Genomic DNA, 22580 nt, shown 5'->3' on the forward strand with positions numbered 1-22580 from the left:
CTGGAATTGTGATGCCTCCAGTCGCGGTTTTCTTTTTCAACATTACTTGGGCTATTCAGGGTCTTTTCTGGTTCCATACAAATTTTAGGATTGTTTGTTCTAGCTCTGTGAAGAATGCTGGTGTTATTTTGATAGGGATTGTACCGAATGTATAGATTGCTTTGGGTAATATAGACATCTTAAGAACATTTGTTCTTCTAATCCATGAGCATGGATTGTTTTCCCATTTCTTTGTATCTTCGCCAGTTTGTTTCATAAGCATTCTGTAGTTGTTTTTTGCTTTTTGCTTTTAGAGAGGGAGCGTGAGCAGGGGAGAGGGGCAGAGGGAGAGAGAGAATCTTTTATCTATCTATCTATCTATCTATCTATTTATTTTTTAGACACACACACACACACACACACACACACACACACACACAGAATCTGAAGAAGGCTCCAGTCTCTGAACTGTCAACATAGAGCCCGATGCAGGGCTCAAACTCACAAACCATGAGATCATGACCCATGCCGAAATCGGACATTTAACCGACTGAGCCACCCAGGCACCCCAGCCTTCTGTAGTTTTTAGAGTACAGATCTTTTATCTCTTTGGTTAGGTTTATTCCTAAGTATCTTATGGTTTTTTGTGCAGTTGTAAATGGGCTTGATTCCTTGATTTCTCTTTCTGCTGCTTCATTTATTGGTGTATAGAAACGCAACAGATTTCTGTATGTTGATTTTTTATCCTGTGACTTTGCCAAATTCATGCATCGGTTCTGCCGGGTTTTTTTTTTGCAGGGGTGGGGGTATCTTTCGGGTTTTCTACGTAGAGTATCATGTTGTCTGTGAAGAATGAAAGTTTGACTTCTTCCTTGCCAGTTGGGATGCCTTTTATTTCTTTGTGTTGTCTGATTGCTGAGGCCAGGACTTCCAGTATTGTGTTGAACAACAGTGATGACAGCGGCCATCCCTGTCCTGTTCCTGACCTTAGGAGGAAAGTTCTCAGTTTTTCCCCATTGAGGAGGATATTAGCTGTGGGTCTTTTGTGTATGACCTTTATGATATTGAGGTGTGTTACTTCTATCCCTACTTCCTTGAGGGTTTTTATCAAGAAAGGATGCTGTATTTTGTCAAATGCATTTTCTGCATCTATTGAGAGGACCATGTGGTTCTTATCCTTTCTTTCATTAATGTGTGTATCACGTTGATTTATTTGGGGATATTGAACCACCCCTGCAGCCCAGGAATAAATCCCCCTTGATCTTGGTGAATAATCCTTTTGATGTTTTGTTGGATTCGATTTGCTAGTATCTTGTTGAGAATTTTTGCATCCATGAGGGAAATTGGTTTGATAATTCTCCTTTTTAGTGGGGTCTTTGGTTTTGGAATCAATGTAATACTGGCCTCCTAGAATGAGTTTGGAAGTTTTTCTTCCATTTCTACTTTTTTGGAACAGTTTCAAAAGAATAGGTATTAACTCTTCTTTAAATGTTTGAATTTCCCTGGGAAGCCATCCAGCCCTGGACACTTGTTCATTGAGAGATTTTTTTTTTTTTTTTTTAACGTTTTATTTATTTTTGAGACAGAGAGAGACAGAGCATGAACGGGGGAGGGGCAGAGAGAGAGGGAGACACAGAATCGGAAGCAGGCTCCAGGCTCTGAGCCATCAGCCCAGAGCCTGACGCGGGGCTCGAACTCATGGACCGCAAGATCGTGACCTGAGCTGAAGTCGGCCGCTTAACCGACTGAGCCACCCAGGCGCCCCTCATTGAGAGATTTTTGATTAGTGATTCAGTTCTCTTACTGGTTATGGGTCTGTTCAAAATTTTTATTTCTTTGCATTTCGGTTTTGGTAGTTTATATGTTTCTAGGAATTTATCCATTTCTTCTCAATTGCCCAGTTTGTTGACATATAATTACTCATAATATTCTCTTATTGTTTGTATTTCTGTGGTGTTGGTTGTGATGTCTCCTCTTTCTTGTGATTTTATTTATTTGGGTCCTTTTTCTTTTTTACAAATCTTGCCAGGGATTTATTGATTTTGTTAATTCTCTCAAAGAACCAGCTCCTGGTCTTTGTTGCTCTGTTCTCCTGTTTTGTTTTGTTTTGTTTTTCGATGTCACTGATTTTTTTTTTTTTTTTTTTTTTTTTTTTGAGGGAAAGAGGCAAACAGGATTTGAGTTGGGGAGGGGGAGAGAGAGGGAGACACAGAATCAGAAGCAGGCTCCAGGCTCTGAGCCGTTAACACAGAGCCCGACGTGGGGCTTGAACTCACAAACTGCGAGATCATGAACTGAGCCGAAGGTGGACGCTTAACTGACTGGGACACCCAGGCGCCCCTTGATGTCATTGATTTCTGCTCTGATCTTTATTATTTCCCTTCTTCTGCTGGTTTTGGGCTTTATTTGCTGTTCTTTTTCCAGCTCCTTTAGGTGTAAGTTTAGGCTGTGTATTTGAGACATTTCTTTCTTCTTTAGAAAGACCTGAATTGCAACATACTTCCCTCTTAGGACTGCCTTTGCTGCATCCCAGAGGTTTTAGACTGTTGTATTTTCATTTTCATTGGCTTCCGTATACTTTTTAAGTTCTTTAGTTTCCTGGTTAACCCATTCATTCTTAAGTAGGATGTTCTTTTTTTCTTCAACGTTTTTTTTTTTTTTTTTTTTTTTTTATATTTGGGACAGAGAGAGACAGAGCATGAACGGGGGAGGGGCAGAGAGAGAGGGAGACACAGAATCGGAAACAGGCTCCAGGCTCCGAGCCGTCAGCCCAGAGCCTGACGCGGGGCTCGAACTCACGGACCGCGAGATCGTGACCTGGCTGAAGTCGGACGCTTAACCGACTGCGCCACCCAGGCGCCCCAGTAGGATGTTCTTTAACCTCCAAGTATTTGTGGTCTTTCCAAATGTTTTCTTGTGGTTGATTCCAAGGCTCATAGCATTGTGGTCTGAAAATATGCATGGTATGATCTCGATCTTTTTGTACTTGTTGAGGATTGATTTGTGACCCAGTATGTGATCTGTTCTGGAGAATGTTCCATGTGCACTCGAGAAGAATGCGCATTCTGCTGCTTTAGGATGAAATGTTCTGAAAATATCGGTTAAGTCCATCTGGTCCAGTGTGTCATTCAAAGTTTCCTTGGGGCACCTGGGTGGCTCAGTCAGTTGAGCGTCCGACTTCGGCTCAGGTCATGATCTCACGGTTGGTGGGTTTGAGCCCCGTGTCGGGCTCTGTGCTGACAGCTCAGAGCCTGGAGCCTGCTTCTGATTCTGTGCTCCCCCTCTCTCTCTGCCCCACCCCTGCTGTACTCTGTCTCTCTCTGTCTTTCAAAAATGAATAAACATTAAAAAAAATTAAAAAAAAAAAAAACAAAAAAAAAACCACAAAGTTGTTGTTTCCTTGATTTTCTGCTTAGGTGATCTGTCTGCTGCTGTAAGTGGGGTATTAAAGTTCCCTACTGTTATTGTATTGTTATCAATGTGGTTCTTTATGTTTGTTATTGATTTATATATTTGGGTGTTCTCAAGTTGAGGGCATAAATATTTATAGTTGTTAGGTCTTGTTTGTGGATAGGCCCCTTAATTATGATATAATGCCCTTCTCTCGTTACAGTCTTTGTTTTAAAGTTTAATTTGTCTGGGGGTGCTCGGGTGGCTCAGTCGGTTAAGTGTCCGGCTTCAACTCAGGTCATGATCTCACAGTCCATGTGTTCAAGCCCCGCTGACAGCTCAGAGCTTAGAGCCTGCTTCAGATTCTGTGTCTCCCTCTCTCCCTGCCTCTCCCCAACTCGCGCAGGCTCTCCCTCTCCCTCTCTCTCTCTCTCTTAAAAATAAACATTTAAAAATTTTTTCTCAATAAATAAAATAAAGTTTAATGTGTCTGATATAAGTATGGCTATTCCGGGTTTCTTTGGACATCCATTAGCATGATAGATGGTTCTCCATCCCCTCACTTACATAATTTTTTTTTAACTTTATTTATTTTGAGAGAGAGAGAACAAGCAGGGAGGGGCAGAGAGAGGGGGGACAGAGGATCTGAAGTAGGCTCTGTGCTGACAGCAGAGAGCCCAATGCGGGGCTCGAACTCACAAACTGAGATCATGACCTAAGCCAAAGTTGGACGCTTAACCAACTGAGCCACCCAGGTACCTCTCCATCCCCTCATTTTCAATTTGCAGATGTCTTTAGATCTAAAATGAGTCTCTTATAGGCGGCATATAGATGGATCTTGTGTTTTTATTCATTCTGATACCCTGTGTCTTTTGATTGGGGCATTTAGTCCATTTACATTCAGAGGGATTATTGAAAGATATGAATTTAGCACCATTGTGTTGCCTGTAGAGTTGGTGTTTCTGGTGATGTTCTCTGGTCCTTTCTAGTCTTTGTTGCTTTTGGTCTTTTTTGTTTTGTTTTTTTCTCCAAAGAGTCCCCCTTAAAATTTCTTGCAGGGCTGGTTTAGTGGTCACAAACTCCTTTATTTATTTATTTTTGGTCTGGGAAGCTCCTTATTTTTCTTAAAAGTTTCTTGCAGGGCTGGCTTAGTGGTCACAAACTCCTTTATTTATTTTTTGTTTGGGAAGCTCTTTATCTTTCCTTCTATTCTGAGTGACAGCCTTGCTGGATAAAGAATTCTTGGCTGAATATTTTTTCCATTCAGCATATTGAATATACTCTGGCACTCCTTTCTGGTCTGCCAAGTTTCTGTGGACAGATTGGCTGCCAGCCTTATTTGTCTTCCCTTGTAGGTTAAGGACTTTTTTCCCCTTGCTGCTTTTATGGTTCTTTCCTTGTCTGTGTATTTTGTGAATCTGACTATGATATGCCTTGGTGACGGCTGGCTTTTGTTGAATTTAATGGGAGTTCTCTGTGCTTCTGGATGTCTGTGTCCTTCCGCAGATTGGGGAAGTTTTCAGCTATAATTTGCTCACATAAACCATCTGCCCCTTTTTCTCTCCCTTCATCTTCTGTGACTCCTAGGTTATGAATGTTATTCCTCTTTGAGTTGCTGAGTTCTCTAAGTCTTGTATTGTGATCTTTGGACTTTGTATCCTTCTTTTTTTCAGCTTCATTATTTTTTGTAATTTTATCTTCTATATCACTGATTCACTGCTCTGCTTCATCCATCCTCACTGTCACAGCATCCATTCGAGATTACATCTCAGTTATAGCGTTACTGATTTTGGCCTAACTAGATTTTAGTTTTTTTATCTCTACAGAGAGGGATTCTCTGGTGTCCTCCTGAGCTGAAGTCAAGAGTCAGACACTTAATGGACTGAGCCACCCGGGTACCCCTGTATTTTTATGTTTACAGCCTGTATTTGAATCAGGATCCAAATAAGGGACTGTGATTGGTTGCTATACCTTTTGAGTTTATTTTATAATCTGTAGATTTTTCTCTTCTCTCCTGAAATTTATTTGATGACAGAAATCAGGCTTTTTGTCCCAGAGTTTCCCATAGTTTAGATTTGGCTGATTGCATTGTTGTAGTCCATCTAACATACATGCCACTGTCTTCTTTAGAGCCTGTAAATTGGTAGTGTGGTCTAAAGGCTTTATTGGACTTGGGTTTGGATGTTCCTGGTATGTTTAAGTTCTGTGGCACTCTGTCTCTGTCATCTGCGTTGTAGGGAATGTGTCCTGAGGAGAGATTCATGGGAACAACCTCAGTTCTTTCATGTTTGTTTTATAGTTTGTCTGTGGCTTTTATAGTGGAAGTCAGTTTGGCTGGATATGAAATCTCTGGCTCATATTTAAGATTTATAAGAACAGGGGCACCTGGGTGGCTCATTTGGTTAAGCTTTCGACTTTGGCTCAGGTCATGATCCTGCAATCCGTGGGTTTGAGCCCCACATCATACTCTGCTGACAGCCCAGAGGCTTGATCCTGCTTCAGATTCTGTGTCTCCCTCTCTCTCTCTGACTCTCCCCTGCTTGCCCTTTCTCTCTCTCTCTCTCTCTCAAAAATAAACATTTAAAAAAAAAAAGATTTACAAGAACAGAAAATTTCTCTGTCCATTGTCTTCAGACATAAGATATTGCTACTGAAGTCTGATGGCAATCTGATCTTCTTTCCCTTATAAGGTACTTGGTTCTTTTGTTTGGGTGACCAAAGGATGTGTCTTTTTTCTTTTTTAAAGCTAATTAGGGGCGCCTGGGTGGTGCAGTCGGTTAAGCGTCCGACTTCAGCCAGGTCACGATCTTGCGGTCCGTGAGTTCGAGCCCCGCATCAGGCTCTGGGCTGATGGCTCAGAGCCTGGAGCCTGTTTCCGATTCTGTGTCTCCCTCTCTCTCTGCCCCTCCCCCGTTCATGCTCTGTCTCTCTCTGTCCCAAAATAAATAAAAAACGTTGAAAAAAAAAATAAATAAATAAAAATAAAGCTAATTAATTTTATGCACGTCTTGATTGTTGGGTCTCTTTTCCCAGATATGTGGTATGCCCTTTGTTAGTATATAGTTTAAAGCAGTTTGGTACTTCAGGCAAGTTTTTGGTGTTATAGTTCTTAGCCCTGTCCCGTCACTGCTTTGCTCTTTCTTTTCTGGGGACCCTTCGTATTCTTTATCTGTATTCTCTACCTGTCACTTTTTACCCAAGTCATTCCTGATTCGTCAGCTCTTGTCTGAGTTGCTCTGGTCCTGATCTATGTGCTTTTGTGTTTTGTATCGCTTTCCTAACATCATTGGAGTGTTCTGAGATAATACATGATCGTTTTCATGTCTGTTGCAGGAATATCTTTCAGGTAATGCTTTCAGGGTCTGAAGGGATAGTATTCCATCCATTTGCTTTCTTTCTCTTGAAAAGTTCATATGGGATTGAACTGTGATCCGTTTTCCTCCTCCTCATTTTTATATACAGTTACTTTTTTTGCATTCTCAAAGAAGAGAGTTGGATAGCATGACCCTTTTTCTAGTTTTAGGGCTCTGCCTCCCTCTTCTGTTACTGTTGTAAGGCATCTCAACCGGTAAGTATGGCCTCACCACTCTATGATATCCTCTGGGTTGGAAGCCCCATTGCTTTTCTTCACTACGTGCATCTCAGGGTGCACACGGGCACCGAACTGAGGAGTGTTGTGGGTATTGTCGACAGCTTTGGGCTTTGCTCTCTTGATCACCCAGTTTTCAGGGAAATTAGAAAATTATGCCAATTCTACTACACTCTTCTCAATATTCTCAGGGACTTTTGACTAAAGTCCAAATGGACTTTCAAATACGGTGTTATTCTGCTAATCTCCCAGAAACCTGCCATACTTTGAGAGCTAGGTGAAATATAATTTGCTTTCTGAAGGAGCTTTTATTACAGAACTTGTCTTAAATAGAGAAGCTAAAATTAAGATATTACCAGCCTCAAAAGTGATTTGCCATGCAATTCCTTCATTTAAAAAGGTTTCATGTAATATATACATACATACAAAAATATCGTGCATATGCCGTAGGCGTATGCTGAGTGTTAGAGGTTTGGATTTTTTCTGTAATAAACTCAGGAGCAGCCGCTTTTCTCTGCCGGATATTCTTTGGTAATTTCTTCATTTATTGTGATGTTTCCTGTCTGTTTAACTTTAATGGGTTCAGTTTTTTAGAATGTGTAAATTGGTTAAGCTTATTTAGAAATGCAGTTTTAAAAACACGGGGAGCCTGGGTGACCCACTCAGTTGAGCATCCCAACTTCGGCTCAGGTCATTGATCTCACGGTTCATGAGTTCGAGCCTGCACTGGGCTCTGTGCTGACAGCTCAGAGCCTGGAGCCTGTTTCGGGTTCTTTTCTCCTCCTCTCTCTCTCTGCCCCTCCCCCATTCATGTTTTGTGTGTGTGCGCGTGCGTGCGCACTTCCTCTCAAAAATGAATAAACATTTAAAAAAATGTTTTAAGAAACAAAAACACTATCCCACTCCATCTCTTTCTCTGCCTGTCTCTGTTCTCGAGTACTTGCCTCTTCCTCTGAAGCCAAAGATCAGAGAGTGCCAGACCAAACGGACCTTGGAGGCTGCCGACAGCACTTTCCCTCGGCAGTGGGGGGCGGGGGGAGGGGGAGGTCAGGGGTGCTCATTCATGATGCGGAAGGAACACAGTTTGAGTTATCACTCCCTCTGAGCTGTATGCTCACCTATATTTAGATCATTACCTTCGAATTGAAAAAGAAAATATATGAGTTATGGCATGGCTTATTCTGAGATGGGAGGTGATTTTCATTTTGATCCAGAAAAGGTGTGGATCTTGACAGGCTAAGCCTGCTCAGTGGGGGGCTGTCCAGCCTGCGGATACAAGAATCTCCCGGTGTCAGACTATTGGCAGAAGAGAACTGGGCCCTGTCACGTGAGGAATGGGCACTTCCCCCTGGTCTGGAACGTCCTAGAGGTGATAGTGTTGCCTTGGCCCTTTTGGGTGGGATGTGGTTGAGTGAGATGTATTTTATCGTTAAAGTTTTAAGAAATTCCTTTCCTTTTTCAGAAGCCATTATTCCGTATGGGTGACTTGGTCTCTGTCCCCAGTTGCATTGCTTTCATTGTCTCTGGATGTGAGGGAAGGTAGACCTTTCATGCCCTGGTTTTTCCCTTGGCCTCTCACAGGTCTGTGATGAGGAGTGGCATCACTACGTCCTCAACGTGGAGCTCCCGAGCGTGACTCTCTATGTGGACGGTGTTTCTCACGAGCCCTTCTCTGTGACCGAAGATTACCCGCTTCATCCATCCAGGATTGAAACCCAGCTCGTGGTTGGGGCTTGCTGGCAAGGTAATGGCCATTGGCACCCTCTGCTCGGCATCGGGAATTCAGTCCTGCTGCCTCATGGCCTTGGTGGTGGAAGCAGGCTCCTCTCAGGGTCTTACCCCCTTACCCTCTTTGCCTTCGTCTTTCCGTTCCTTCTCCCGGGTGTGGCCGTTCTGGGGACAGGCCGTTCTGGGCATCTGCTGATGCCATGCTCTGGGACGCTCACTTACGGTTTGTTACAGGACTGCAGCAGCCGGCACCTTCCCGGGGAACCTGGGAGGAAGCATTACGTGGAGGGAGAGTGCCATTGAGGGACTGTTGTAAATTAATCTGTTCACTGAAAAGTTCACAAAGACATAGAGGCCGCAGCGGACCATCAGGGACGAAACTGGGAATGTTCTTTGACCCGGAGGACTCTTCCAGAGTGTTTAGTGCTGGATAACCCGGCAGGAGCACCCTCCACAGGGCCGTGCTTGAAAGGACTCCACGGGAGTCCTCGGAAGTGGGATGGGGTAGGACAACAACCAGTGAAGCAACAGTACCGTTTATTTGTCCTTTCTGAGTGGTGGGCCACATGTCCATTACTTTCCTTAACAGTAAGTCTGTGGGGAAGGAGCAGTTTTTATCCCCATTTTATAGCCAAAGGAACTGAGGCTCAGAGCCCAGGGTCACCCCGCCTGGTTAATCATGGCATCCGGATTTGAAACCATAAAGTCGGTGCATTTAGGGCCTGTGGTCTGATGTGGACCCCTTCCCGGGATAATTTCTTCTTAATCTGTGAAATACAATACACAGGATTTCAAAGGCAGCCAATTAAATTGGAAGAAAGTTATCATAGTACTAAAAGGTGAATCTTTTGAAATGGTAATACCTGTGCTGCTTTATCGACAGATGGAGAGAAAGCTTTAGCAGCAAGCTCAGTAACTGCTATAATTTGAAAATAGTGACGAGCTTTATGATATTTGCAGCAACACAGCATGCTGGGAAAATAGCCATGATGGCTAATGCCGCTGTGTTTTGGAGCCGACGTTTAGGCCCAAAGAAAAAGCTGAACTTCACAAGTTAGTGGAGTAATAATCACATAATTTTTCCTGTCCAAGATCACGGACCCCTCAGTCTGCCCTCACGTGAACCGTCACACTTGGCTGGGTCGCCATCGCTGCTAAACAGACCTTTTGAATATTTTTTTCTCCCTATGGAAACATTTCATCTTGGGGTAGGTGAGAAAGATACAAAATAGACTAATGCCCACAATAACATTGCTTTAATTTTAGAGAATTTGAATTTCATAATCTTCTGCCGATCCTTGTAAATTAACAAGATTAAGGTAGCATTTTAGAGTGAATTTCTTCAGCTGAATCCCGGATTTAATTTCGGGGGCAGTTCATCCATGAGAAAGTGGAATTTGAAACCAAGGAATGAGGAGCAAATTACCAGGGAAATAGGAATTTTTTTAGTTGTGAAGTCTTAACGTTTCAGTCCAGAGCTGCTTCCCAAATTAAACAGTAATTTGAGTTGTTTTAAAAATACGAATAAAAATACAAGTGCAAACCTGAGAGCTTTGCTTGTTGAATTAAAATAAAGCCCCATGTTCTGCACTGACTCCCGGTTCCTGTTGGTGCCACAGCGTCTTTCTACCGCAGCTTCTCAAGATCCTTGGCCAGAAAAACACGCCTAAATTCCCAAACCAGACACAGGGTTTGTAAAATATCGTTAACCTGGAAGAAGGTCTCCTTCCTTCCTTCAGCAGATGAGGAACCACGGTTCATACAAATTCACGGTGGAGAGCCCGTGCTGTGGGCAGCAGCCTCACCCCCATTGGCTGAAATGTCATTCCCTTTGTTTTTTTTCAACGTGTATTCATTTTTGAGAGACCAAGAACAAGCAGGGGAGGGGCAGAGAGAGAGAGAGAGAGAGAGACAGACACACAGAACCGAAGCAGTCTCCAGGCTCTGAACTGTCAGCCCAGAGCCCGACGTGGGGCTTGAACTCACGAACCCTGAGATCATGAGCTGAGCAGAAGTTGGACGCTTAACTGACTGAGCCACCCAGGCACCCCCGGAATGTCATTCCTAACGGTGTTCTGGAGGCAACTGGGGGCATCGTGGGAGCGCAGCCACACATGCCCGGCCCACCGCCAGTGCCCCCACGCTGCTGTAGCACGGGACGTGCCGTGGGTTATGGAGTGCTCCCACAACGTGATCTAGAAAGTAGAGATTCTGTGTTCAGTCGCTGGTTGTGTGCCTCCCTGACCTGGCATTACTGTGAGGACACCAGCCCTGGGGCCTGTGAGAAGGTCAGTGGTTAGAGGCCCCAGACCCACTGCCGATTATCTATCAATCTGGGTGAGTTTCTTAACCTCTGACTCTCCCTTCCTATTTAGAAAAAGTGGATAAAGACGCCTTTGTATCTCTGTTACTTAGGGGTTAACATCTAGACCAAAGTGAACTCATTTTGAGCTTTCAGAAACTACATACTTTCCCGTGTATACCGAACACACACCAGGCTTTGGATGCATACTTGTGCTGTCCCAGTTCGTCTGCACAAATGTCCTCTCTGGGAGAAAAGTGCGTGGGCCCGGGGTTTGGTATCATTGGTGGCTGGCACGTCGCTGCCCCACCCAGTAGCACCAGCCCGAGATCACGAGTTCGACGGACAAGCTTTTGTTCACCTTATTTTGAATTTGGTCTGTGTTCTGGCAAGGTGGATGTGGAAGATGGGACAAGGGAGGAACGAAGAGAAGCAGGGGGCGGGGGACTTCTGAAAAGGTGATCCAGTACGAGCTTGCTCCTGGGGGGAAGATGTCCCCGAGAGGGACAAGGCGGGAATTCTTCCCTTTGTGTTTTATATTTGGCAGCTTTTCAAGACTAATTTTCGAATTCCAATGTGAAGAGCCTAACCTCTTGGTCCTTTTCTATTGTCTTTGTCTTGCTTTCCTGCAGAGTATCCAGCATTTGAAAATGACAATGAAACCGAGCCTGTGCCTATGGCCCCTGCAGGTTGCTGGATCTTTCCCTACGGTTCACTCTTGTGTTTCATTTAAAGACAAGACATCAATTCATTCCACATTTCGCATGAAATGCCCGAGTTGCATTTTGGTCCCAGACACCTTCTGAGCTGCTGCTTTGCATTATGCGCCCCTCCCTCCCCCCCACCACGGCTTCACAGGATTTACCCTTTTCTGCCCATTCTGACTCCAGTTGAAGTGAGGGCAAATGACTCATTAATGCTCTGCACTGATGGGGACACCCCCCCCCCCCCGCCCGCCTCAAATTTTACCCTGATCCCACCGCATGAGGCTCCCTGCCAAAATCTCATAGGCCACATCAGGGAGGCCACCGCCTGGTTCCCATGTGGCTGAACCATGAGACAGGAAGAGGCTCGTTTCTAGATACTCTGTCCTGACCAATACTAAATTTTAAACGCAGGTTTCTTAGAAATCGCAGTCCCTGGTGGTGGCTCAGTGTCTGACGTCCTTATCAGGAATGAGACATGCTCTGGGCATTGGTCTCCGTCCTTTTGTGAGAATAAGCTGCTGCTGCTTTTTTTTTTTTTTTTTAACGTTTATTTATTTTTGAGACAGAGACAGAGCATGAACGGGGTGGGGGAGGGGGGGGTTGGTCAGAGAGAGGGAGACACAGAATCCGAAACAGGCTCCAGGCTCTGAGCTGTCAGCACAGAGCCCGACGCAGGGCTCGAACTCACGAACCCTGAGATCATGACCTGAACCGAAGTCGGCCGCTCAACCGACTGAGCCACCCAGGCACACCCCCCCTTTTTTTTTTTTTTAAACTCCATTCATTTTGGGAGGGAGGTAGGCGTGAGCGAGGAAGGGCAGAGAGAGAGGGGGGAGAGAGAGAGAATCCCATGCAGGCTCCAAGCTGCCAGTGCAGAGCCCGACATGGGGCTTGAACCCATGCACCAACCTTGAGACCATGACCCAAGACAAAATCAAGAGTCAGACATTTAACTGACCGAGCCGCCCAGGTGCCCTGAGAGTAAGCTTCTTTTCACATGCTTTTTGGCTCTTGGCCACAGTGTGATGAGGACTGCTTTCTGGGTTTCTCTTTTCCTTATAACACCATCAGTTCCCAGTTATCCTGGGGGCAGGCACCGTGGAGCTCAACCAGATAGCATGTGAGGCCTCTTAGGTGCAGGCTAGGGTAGTAAGCGCCCCTTGTATCTTTCTAGGCCTATTCTTGTGGGCTCAGTCCCAAGTTTGTGTGTATCCCCAAGTGTGCTGTTAGAAAAGGCAACCCAGAGCGTGACCCAGCTAATTGAGAAGGCAGTGGTCCAAAAAAAGGCTGGCATTGCTGGAAAATGTCACCCGTGCACCAGGCTGATGGGTGCAGCGTAGGCCACCCTTTCCAGGGAGCGGCCAGTTGTGTGGGGACACTCGTGGGACCTCTTGCCTCTGGGCTTCGGGTGAGGGACCCCCCCCCCCCAACACCTCTTTTCTCCAGGCCATATGCATGATCATAAACGACTTAATTTCTCCATTGCGCTTCCATGTAGATGGCAAGGCTAACAGGATTCGGTACGAACTAACCCGCATGTCCCTCCATCAAGCCGCCACCACCGGTAACACTGCATTGAGAAGCGAAGCAGGAGGCCCTGGAGTGCACACGTAACTGCCTGCTTTGTCCCCCCGTGTTCCTAAGGTGGCGACCTGCACATGACCCAGTTTTTCCGGGGTAATCTGGCTGGCCTGACTGTCCGTTCTGGGAAACTCGCAGATAAGAAGGTGATTGACTGTCTGTACACCTGCAAAGAAGGGCTGGACCTGCAGGCCCCCGAGGACGGCAGAGGCGTGAAGGTAACGCGGGCGTGCGCGTGTGCGGCGCTCACCGCCTCCTAGAGCGCAAGGGTGCAGGCTGTTGGCAGAGGCTCCGCCCGCGATCGGTCCAGACCTGCTTCTGCTCACAACACCTCTGACAGCGGACGTGTGGGGGTTTTCCACCCACCGGTCCCCCAGCTCTCCAGGCACCTGCAGGTGTCCCACAGTTCAGTTCGCTTCTGACACTGACTGCCTGGAGTTCAGCGCAGACCCCACGCCTGAGGCTCAGGCCCGTGAGGCTGCCCCCGCTGCGGAGGCCAGTTGGAGGTGTCAGGCTCTCGGGTTACGCACGCTTGTGTCCAACTTGGCTACAGAGTCGGGGTCCCCATAATCCCCCCTCTTTTCGATTTCAGTAATTTGCTTAAACTACTCGGAAAACTCCAGAAAACACTTCACTTAACCGCTGCTGGTTTGTTTTAAAGAATACAGCTCCGGAACAACCAGATGGAGTTGATGCAGAAGGCAGGGGACGGGGGAATGGGGCTTCCCCATCCTCTCCAGGAGTGCCTCCCTCCCCACACTGGAAGCTCCCACGCCGGGTCCTTCAGGGGTGTTTCCGGAGCTTCTGTTATGTTAGGCACAGCTGGTTAAGTCATTGGCTAGAGGTCAGGGTCAGGTCTGAAAGTGCCAGCCCTGTAGTCACGCGGCTGGTTCCTGTGGCAGCTGGCTCCATCCTGAAACCCTTTCAGCCACCCAGAGCCTGTTCGATAACATAGATGCTCGTGTGCTTGGAAAGGGCTTGTTACGCGTGAGAAAGGGTACTTCTGTCACTCAGGAAATTTCCAGGATTTTAGGGGGCTCTGTGCCAGAAACTGGGGACAGAGACCAAAGATATATATATATATATTTTTTTAAGATTTTATTTATTTATTTACTTGTTTATTTATTTATTTAAAGTTTATTTATTTTAGCACATGCATGAACAGGAGAGGGGCAGAGAAAGAGAGAGAATCCCAAGCAGGCTCCACACTGTCAGCGCAGAGCCCAGTGCAGGGCTCAAACTCAGTAACTGTGAGATCATGACCTGAGCTGAAATCAAGAGTCAGACTGCTCAACCGACTGAGCCACCCAGGAGCCCCTAAGATTTAAGTTTCTTAAGTATCGCTATACCCATTCGTGGGGTTCAAACTCAGGACCCCAAGGTGAAGAGTTGCACGTTTCACCAACCAGGCCAGCCAGGCCCCTGTATCTCTTACATCACAGATACATTTGCTCCTTGAGAATCTACCCCCGAAGAAGATCTCATCGCTGCCAATTCTGTGCGCCTTTCCCCTCCAGGTCACCGAGTCAGATCGATCCCCCGCTAGCCCTCTTTGCCAGCGTGTTTGTGGTTTCAGCTTCTTGCAATTAGAGCCGTTTTTCTCGCCCCTGTCTGGTATGATTTCAGATCCATACCAACCCCAGTCAGTTGGCGTTGACCTTGGAGGGAGATGATGTTGGGGAGCTGGATAAAGCCATGCAGCACATCGCCTACCTGAACTCACGGCAGTTCCCCACACCTGGGATCCGGAGACTCAAACTCACCAGCACAGTCAAGTACGTGCTGATTTTTAACTATAAATCTGCCTTTGGTCGTGACTCTTGAGAAGAAAATGTGTGTGTTTAGGTTTTTAAGACAAGGGTTTGAATGGTGTTTATCGGTGTGTTGGAGGCCCGTTCCCAGACGGCCGCGGCCTCTGTCCCCCCAGGGGCTGTGGATTCCTGCCTGTTGGAACCTCCACGTGCCATTGCGTGTAGCTTACAAAACCGCTTCTCGAAGCTCTGACCCTCGCCTTCTCCGTCCCTTGTCGGCAGGTGTTTTAATGAAGCTACCTGCATCTCGGTGCCCCCGGTGGATGGTTACGTGATGGTGTTGCAGCCAGAGGAGCCCAAGATCAGCCTGAGTGGGGTCCACCATTTTGCTCGAGCGGCTTCTGAATTTGAAAGCCCAGAGGGGGTTTTCCTTTTCCCTGAGCTTCGGATCATCAGCACCATCACGAGAGAAGTGGAGCCCGAAGGGGACGGGGACGAGGACCCCACAGGTAACGGCACTTCTGCCTGCGATGGTCGCCCTCACCTTGGCTCAAACCCAGTTGGTGGGGGGGAGCGGCTGAAACCCCACTGCTGCTACTTTCTTACTGAATTCTCTTTTTCTGGGACTTTGAGAGATTTGGATGTTTTAATGCTATTCTTGGGTCAGCTTCTGGAATCTGACCCATGGGCTAGAGCTCATTATGCTCTTTGGAAACCCACCTGGAGAGTACTCTCCTCCTCCTCCGGCGTGACATCCGAATCTGAGATGCCCTTGAGGGGAGGCTGAGAAGATCTGAGCCGATTGCAGGGCACTTGCTATTCCTGCTGGGTGGGGAGGGGCCCCCTGTTCTGGGCCTGTCTGGGGACCAGCACCCCGTTTCTTGAAAGGGCCTCTCCTGCGCCTCTGTCGTCGATTTCTCAAAGGGCTCTGTGAGCTTGAGGAGCGCTAGCAGCCCACCGGCGTGACCAGCCCCCCTGGGCTCCGTGGCCTCTGCTATTTGCGGGTCTGTTCTTGCAGTTCAAGAGTCGCTCGTGTCCGAGGAGATCGTGCATGACCTGGACACCTGCGAGGTCACCGTGGACGGGGAGGAACTGAACCCGGCACAGGAGAGCCTGGAGGTAGACATGGCCCGCCTGCAGCAGAAGGGCATCGCGGTGAGCGCCTCCGACCTGGGCATGGTCTTCACAGGTGAGCGCGAGCCTCAGCCCCGCCTCCTGTCATCTCCGGGCCCTGAGGGTCCTGGAGGCCACGGGACAGGAGAGGCTCACTAGGATCGACGCTGTCCCGGCAGGAAGGGAAGTCAGGCACTGCCTTACTTCCCGTCCTTACAAGGGGTCAGAAGTCAGGCACACGATGGCACACACCCTGGGGAGGGACAGATGTGCCCACACGCTTGAATTTCTCCCCACAACCGGAAAGCCGGAGTGCGCACACGTGTGGTCCAGCTGCCCCTGTGCCTGACCCCAGCCTGCTCTGACCCTGGCCTTGACCCCGACCCCAGCCACCAGGCAATGTTCTCACCTCCTCCCCTCAGGCGTGGACACCATGGCCAGCTACGAGGAGGTTCTGCGCCTCCTCCGCTATCGGAACTGGCACACCAGGTCCCTGCTTGACCGCAAGTTCAGGCTCGTCTGCTCAGAGCTCAATGGCCGCTACATCAGCAACGAGTTTCAGGTGGAGGTGCGTGCAGGGCCCACGCTGAGAAGGGCCGGCGGTGGGTGATTGGGTAGCTGCTCGGCCACAACCCAGGTGCGCCAGCCTTTCCCGGCCTGGGGGCCGCTGCAGGTCTGACCCGCGCCGGTTTGGGTGGGCCGGGTGCGTCCGGTGCATCCCTTTCACGGAGGCCTGAGGGGCCTTTGGAAGGAGGCGGTCAAGAGCTAGAGGCAGTTAATACCTCATGAGTAGGGCCGCGGTTGTTTGCTGAGATTTGGCAGTTTTGCAAAGGGCAGTTCCCAGGGACGCAGAGAGTCTTTGCAGACTGCCGGCCCCGGGGGAGGGGTCTAGACGCAGGGCTGGCGGGGGGGGGGGGGGGGGGGGGGTGTTGCTGTGCCGTCTGCAGAGCCCGGTAGTGGTGACTCAGGGCACAGTGGTCACAGGGCGCCCCCCCCCCCCCCCCCCGCTCTGAAGTCTTCCACAGGCCCGGACTGCAGCCCCGTCGTCCCTCACGGCTTCTGTGGTCTGGAGAAATGGGCCCAAAGTTATTCTCAGCAATTGGCATGTCTGCACGGTGGCCTCAGAGCAGCAGAACGCTGAAGTCACAGTGCTGAGAAATCGATGAGTCTTTGGTTTGAGCCAAAGGGTAGCGGATTTGAAGGGAAATAAATGGCTAGGATTTGTGCTCTTTGATGCGCTGTGGTTTGGGGGGAAAGCAGGGAGATGGGCCTGTGGTGAGGGACAGTGGTGGGGGTTTTTCTGTTCTTTTGTGGACAGATTCCTTTATGAAATATAGTAAAAAGGAATTAGAACAGTGCCACGTTTCTTGGATGTGCGCAAATATCAGGTAGTTACAACGGCGTCCAAGGGCCGACCCTCGATTTTTTTCTGTTCTTTTCTCATCTGCCCACCAGGGCTGGTCCAGGGACCCCTCCGCGTAGCGCTGCTCCTGTTAGCTTCTGAACCGCGTTTCCCCCTGTCGGACCCGTTCATGCCGCCTGCGTTTCTCCCTGCAGGTGAACGTCATTCACACGGCTGGCCCCATGGAGCACGCCAGCCACATGGCCGCCCAGCCGCAGTTCGTCCACCCGGAGCGCCATGCCTTCGTTGATCTCTCGGGCCACAACCTGGCCAGCCCCCACCCGTTCGCAGGTAGGGCTGTGGACAAGAAGCAGGGCCGGCTGGGTCAGGGCCGGGGGGGGGCGGGGAGACACCCTCCGGCCGGCCTACCTCTCTTACTCTGTGCTGCCCGGGAGGGACTGGAGCCCCACAGGGCAGGAAGTGGCCGGCCCTGGGCTTGAAACCTGTGCCGCGACTCCTCACGTTTCTTCGAGTTCTTCCGGGTCAGATGCCACGTCAGTGTGTGTGTGCGCGTGTGTGCGTCTGTCTGCGGAGGATGAGGGCCAAGGGCACTACCGCCCTCTGGGGCAGGTCACACCACCACAGCCCTGTTCCCTCTCCTCCCTCCGCAGTTGTCCCCAGCACCGCCACTGTTGTCATTGTGGTGTGTGTCAGCTTCTTGGTTTTCATGATTATCCTGGGAGTCTTCCGGATCCGGGCTGCTCATCAGCGAACCATGCGGGACCAGGACACCGGAAAGGAGAACGAGATGGATTGGGATGACTCTGCTCTGACCATCACCGTGAACCCCATGGAGGTAGGTGCGGACCGGCGGCCCCTGCAACCGAACACCACCACGGGCTGGGGCCAAAGCTGGGCTCACCCCAGAGAAGCAGCGTGGCCGTGGCATCTCCACGTTCCTGTGGCTTGAATGTCACGTGATCCACATGACAACTCAGTGAGGTGCAGGTGGGTACACTGAGGTACAGAGAGGCCTCATTCAAGCTCGTGCCGCCCAGCGAGGGTAGAAACGCGCTCCCTGCACGTGACAGCCCCGTGGGTGGTGACCAGAGCCGTGTTTCCCCTTTGGTCTCGGGTGAGGTGACCTGTCGGGCGTCCCCTTCACCTGTGACTCCCAGAGGGTGAGCGGCACTGGACAGTGGGGTCGTGCGCAGGGGCTCACGTGCCGTCTCTCTGTCAGACGTACGAGGACCAGCACAGCAGCGAGGAGGAGGAGGAGGAGGAGGAAGAGGAGGAGGAGAGCGAAGCCGGGGAGGAGGAGGATGACATCACCAGCGCCGAGTCGGAAAGCAGCGAGGAGGAGGAGGGGGAGCACGGGGACCAGCAGAGCGCCAACCGGCAGCAGCAGCTGGAGTGGGACGACTCCACCCTGAGCTACTGAGCCCTGGGCCGCCCCCGCCGCCCCTCCTTCCGCTTCAGGAGACTCTGCTGCCCCAGCCCCGAGGGTCCACGGTGTACAAAGTCATTCCGGCCAGTAGGTCTGCAGACCCTCTCCATCGCTGACCACCCGCCTGTGCTCGCTGTCGCCCCGCCCTCCGCCCGGATCGCTCTGAGCTCCCCGCGGCTCGCTCTGTGCGGCCGCCCCCCCCCCCCCACCTCGCGCCTCCAGAAAAGCTGCGATCGCTGGACTCGTTGACAAAGGGTTAAAATTGCCCCCTCCCGCCTCGTAATCCTTTTTTTTTTTTTTTTTTAAAGTCTTTATTTTTTCCAAACTAGTGCATGTATAAAATGGCAGAATGGGGGTTAATATGTAGATGATGAACTGACTTTTTAATATTTTGTAAATAAATTGGGATTCCTCGTGTCCTCCGTGCTAGTATGACCCAGGACTGGCATGCAAAGTGAAGCTTGAAACACAGGAGAGATCCCGTGGGCTCCGGCCCCACCCCCACCCCGGGGGAGAGCGGGCCTGCCCCACTCGGGCCCCGCTCAGTGCACACCCTCGGCGGGCGGCCAGGCAGTTAAGGGGCACGGACTTCCCGGCACTGCTCAGCGGCAGGGGACCGGATCGGAGACCCCTCTCCGGAGGCTGGAAATGGCCAGGTCTTTCCTTTGGGATTCCACCCATCTCTGATCCGCAGAGGGGTGGGGAGCTGGGGTCCCTGGCCTCTTTCACACACTCCTCTGAGGACCGGCAGCTCCTTGCACAGGAAGCTGGACTCCTCGTGTGCAGCCTTGGGTTCACGCCTACTAGATGTCTGTTGCCCTGCCGGGGAGTGTGCACGCCGATGGCACAAAGCGTCTGGCCACTTGGTGCGGAGACAGAACAGGCCTGAGTGGTCCGGACTCAGAACGTCCAAGGACAGACGCGCTCTGGCCCGAAGGCCGAGCGCTAGCTTTCCCCCCGACGGCTCCGGAGACAAACTCCGCTCCCCAGGAGTGAGGGGCCCTGCTTCTGGGGCCCATGGGGGATGGAAAAGGAGAGGACAAGTCATGAGCTCAAACCCCGACAGCACTTTGTTTTTAATTTACATGTAAAATTTTAGATTTCTAAACCTGGGGGAAAATAATTTTGAATACTGTCCTGTGATTATAACTGCTAGTTGCAAGGACACTGCGGCCGTCCTGCGTCGTGTGTGGCCGCCCCTCACGTCCTGTCGCTGTAGCTGCTCTGTGTAGACAATGGTAGATGCTAATGCGGCCTCCGCGTGGTGTCACTTTGTAGATGTGTATATTGATGAGGTCAGAAAGTGTACCCGCTACAATAAAGTGCTGGTTCTAACTCCAGGAGGAGCGCGCGTCAGGTCTCGTCCTGGTTTTGTTCTAACCCTGCATTCTCTGGCTTGGTTTTTGACCTGAGAACACAACATAAAAAAGCTTTTATTTCTTTCCGTAGGCTGTTACCGCTCACGTGAAGGCTTCACAGAGCGGTGGTCTTCACCCCCCATCAGTTGTGTTGAACTCCCCTTCCCCATACAGAAACATGAAAAGACCAAAACACACACACACACAAAACAAAAATAGAAAATACTCTCCTCGCCAAGCACCCAGGCTGTGTACCGGAACCAGAATGCCAGGAAGCACACAGACGCGTTTCAATAAATAACATATAGACGTACACTCGGCTGTTCCTATTTCTAGACTGGCAAGGTGGACCAGATGACCTCCACACTTAGTTGGGAACAAGAGTGTGGTTGGTGGTGTTCTGCATATGGACCACACCGCGTGGCTTCTGCTAACTGACCAAAGAAGGCGGTGGGCTTTTTCTTGAAGCTCCCGTACCTGTCCACAGGGCAGCTGCGCCTGACTCTGCCCGGCCTCGCGAGGCCTCCTAACACATAAAGATCACCCGTGGGCTTCTAGAAGCCCGGATTTCTAGTCCCCTCTCCAGAGATGTCTTCAGACGGCTGGGGAGAGGCCCGGGAACCTGGTGTTTCTAGAGCTCCTCGGATCCCCCTAAGGCTAAGCCTGAACTGCTTCGAGCTAAGTAGAAAAAGATTCCACTAAAGACCTCAGGTTTCTGGTACGTGATTCCTCAAAGCAGGTTCCCAAAGCAGAGAGTTCTGGAGATCAGGTCCGGCCTTAAAACCTGCTTTGCGAGGCAGGTCAGAGCAAAGTACTCTGACCTGCTTTGGCCCCGATCCATGACAGGTTGAGCTAAATCAAGCTCAGATCTTTTTAATGTCTTGAGGACCAGCATATATTATACTTTATCGGGGCGGAGGCTGTTCTGAGCCACAGAGGGTCCGTAAGTAGTTGGGGTGGTTTTTTGTTTTTTGTTTTTTTTTTTTCCTTACCCGCAAACAAAACCGCTTTACAGCAGAGGAGAGGATTTCCCGTACCCAAGAGTCACTTTAAAAGTGGAAAGCAAGCATCCCTGATTCTAGAGGGTACCCAGACTTCCTCTGGGAGCTGCCCCGCGCTCAGCCCGTGGAGAGCACGAAGGTGGAGGGGGTGAACGGAGAAGTGGGCACCAGGTAAGTGCCAGGGGCCAAGCCCCGGGCAGCCCGGCGGGAGCCTGGGAGGAAGGCCGGCTTCCCGGAGGGGAGAGCAGTCTCTGCCGGGTCCCGATTCACCAGCTGGAAGACTCGGGGTTACAGTCCTTAGTGAGGTGCGGCCTCTGAGGTGCCCGACTCTGTCTTCTCACCAAAGCCCGGGGGCTCTGGCTGAGGACGCCCCTCCCCTGCACGAAGGATGCATTTCCGTTTATGGCTGTTGAGCTCCTGAAACGTTTCAAGTCATAAATAAATAACCAGTGTAAACAAAAGGCAATCATGTAGGTTCCTTCCCGTGGGGTGCGGGTCAGGCTCTCGGGGCCCCAGAGGACGGCTGAGGGTGCCTGGTTCCCCAGGCCGGCGGTCTGCTCCCTCCAGGCCCAGGGGCCTCCAGAAGCTTGCTACTACTGCCTATTGTCTTTGGACACGTTGTGGGCCAGCCAGTTCACTTTGGTCTTCCAGCTCTCCCGGAGGGCTTCGTTAAACTTCACTCGGAAGTGCTTTAGAGCCTCCTCCTCTGTCTTTCCCAAGGCCAGAGAGTCCTGAGGGAAGATCAGAGCAGTGAGCTCCAGCCATTAGGGGGGCCCGTGACGGCAGGCAGACCCCGCCACCCTGAACGTTGTAAATTCCCTCCTGAAAGAACTGCGGGAGGGGAATCCGGAGACCGGGGCCGACATCCCCCTCGGAAAGGACTCTGTTCTGATCCCAAGCCGAGACGGGCCTCCTGACCCACCCTCAAAGTAGGATGCCAGCTGCAGCCAGGAAGCTGTGACCCGCCGCCCCCCCCCCCCCCCGCTCGCTCCCAAAAGCCTCCGGGGTGGACAGGTAGGCTCGCCTTCTGCGGTGGGAATTAACCCCAGGAGGAGGAAAGGAGGACTTGCCCCACGCAGCCTCATTCTGCATGCACTGGGCACCAAAGAGGCGCTTGAGGCCGGCCCCCCTCTGACCCCCAGCTGCTCCCAAACTGAAAAGACGCGGGAAGGAAAGGCATTTTTCATCGTCGAGGGAGGGAATCTACTTCAGCCGTCTGGTACAAGCGGAACCACTACAGCCTGTGAAGGACCCAGGGAGGTCCCGACGCTCCTGCAACGGAACCGGGCTGA

At 50.2% G+C, this 22580-nt stretch overlaps 2 protein-coding genes across 11 annotated transcripts in view; one reads left to right on the top strand and one right to left on the bottom strand.

Moving 5' to 3' along the window:
- Positions 1-20280, top strand: part of CLSTN1 (calsyntenin 1) — a 91275-nt gene extending 70995 nt beyond the window's left edge. For 2 of the 4 annotated variants that reach the window (XM_058719179.1, XM_058719180.1), the window contains 10 exons: positions 8540-8702; positions 11621-11677; positions 13340-13494; positions 14903-15051; positions 15310-15536; positions 16046-16216; positions 16563-16708; positions 17698-17833; positions 18154-18338; positions 18723-20280. In XM_058719179.1, coding sequence (XP_058575162.1) covers positions 8540-8702; positions 11621-11677; positions 13340-13494; positions 14903-15051; positions 15310-15536; positions 16046-16216; positions 16563-16708; positions 17698-17833; positions 18154-18338; positions 18723-18923 — 1590 coding nt within the window. In that variant the 3' untranslated portion in view covers positions 18924-20280. The remainder of the gene's footprint in view (positions 1-8539; positions 8703-11620; positions 11678-13339; positions 13495-14902; positions 15052-15309; positions 15537-16045; positions 16217-16562; positions 16709-17697; positions 17834-18153; positions 18339-18722) is intronic. The other 2 variants (XM_058719182.1, XM_058719183.1) reach the window with 1 other exon arrangement.
- PIK3CD (phosphatidylinositol-4,5-bisphosphate 3-kinase catalytic subunit delta) overlaps positions 19977-22580 on the bottom strand; it is a 57654-nt gene continuing 55050 nt past the window's right edge. For all 7 annotated transcript variants that reach the window (XM_058719173.1, XM_058719175.1, XM_058719176.1 and 4 more), the window contains one exon: positions 19977-22019. In XM_058719173.1, coding sequence (XP_058575156.1) covers positions 21882-22019 — 138 coding nt within the window. In that variant the 3' untranslated portion in view covers positions 19977-21881. The remainder of the gene's footprint in view (positions 22020-22580) is intronic.

This window comes from Neofelis nebulosa, chromosome 2 (genome assembly GCF_028018385.1).
Source record: "Neofelis nebulosa isolate mNeoNeb1 chromosome 2, mNeoNeb1.pri, whole genome shotgun sequence".
Classification (NCBI taxonomy): Eukaryota; Metazoa; Chordata; class Mammalia; order Carnivora; family Felidae; genus Neofelis; species Neofelis nebulosa.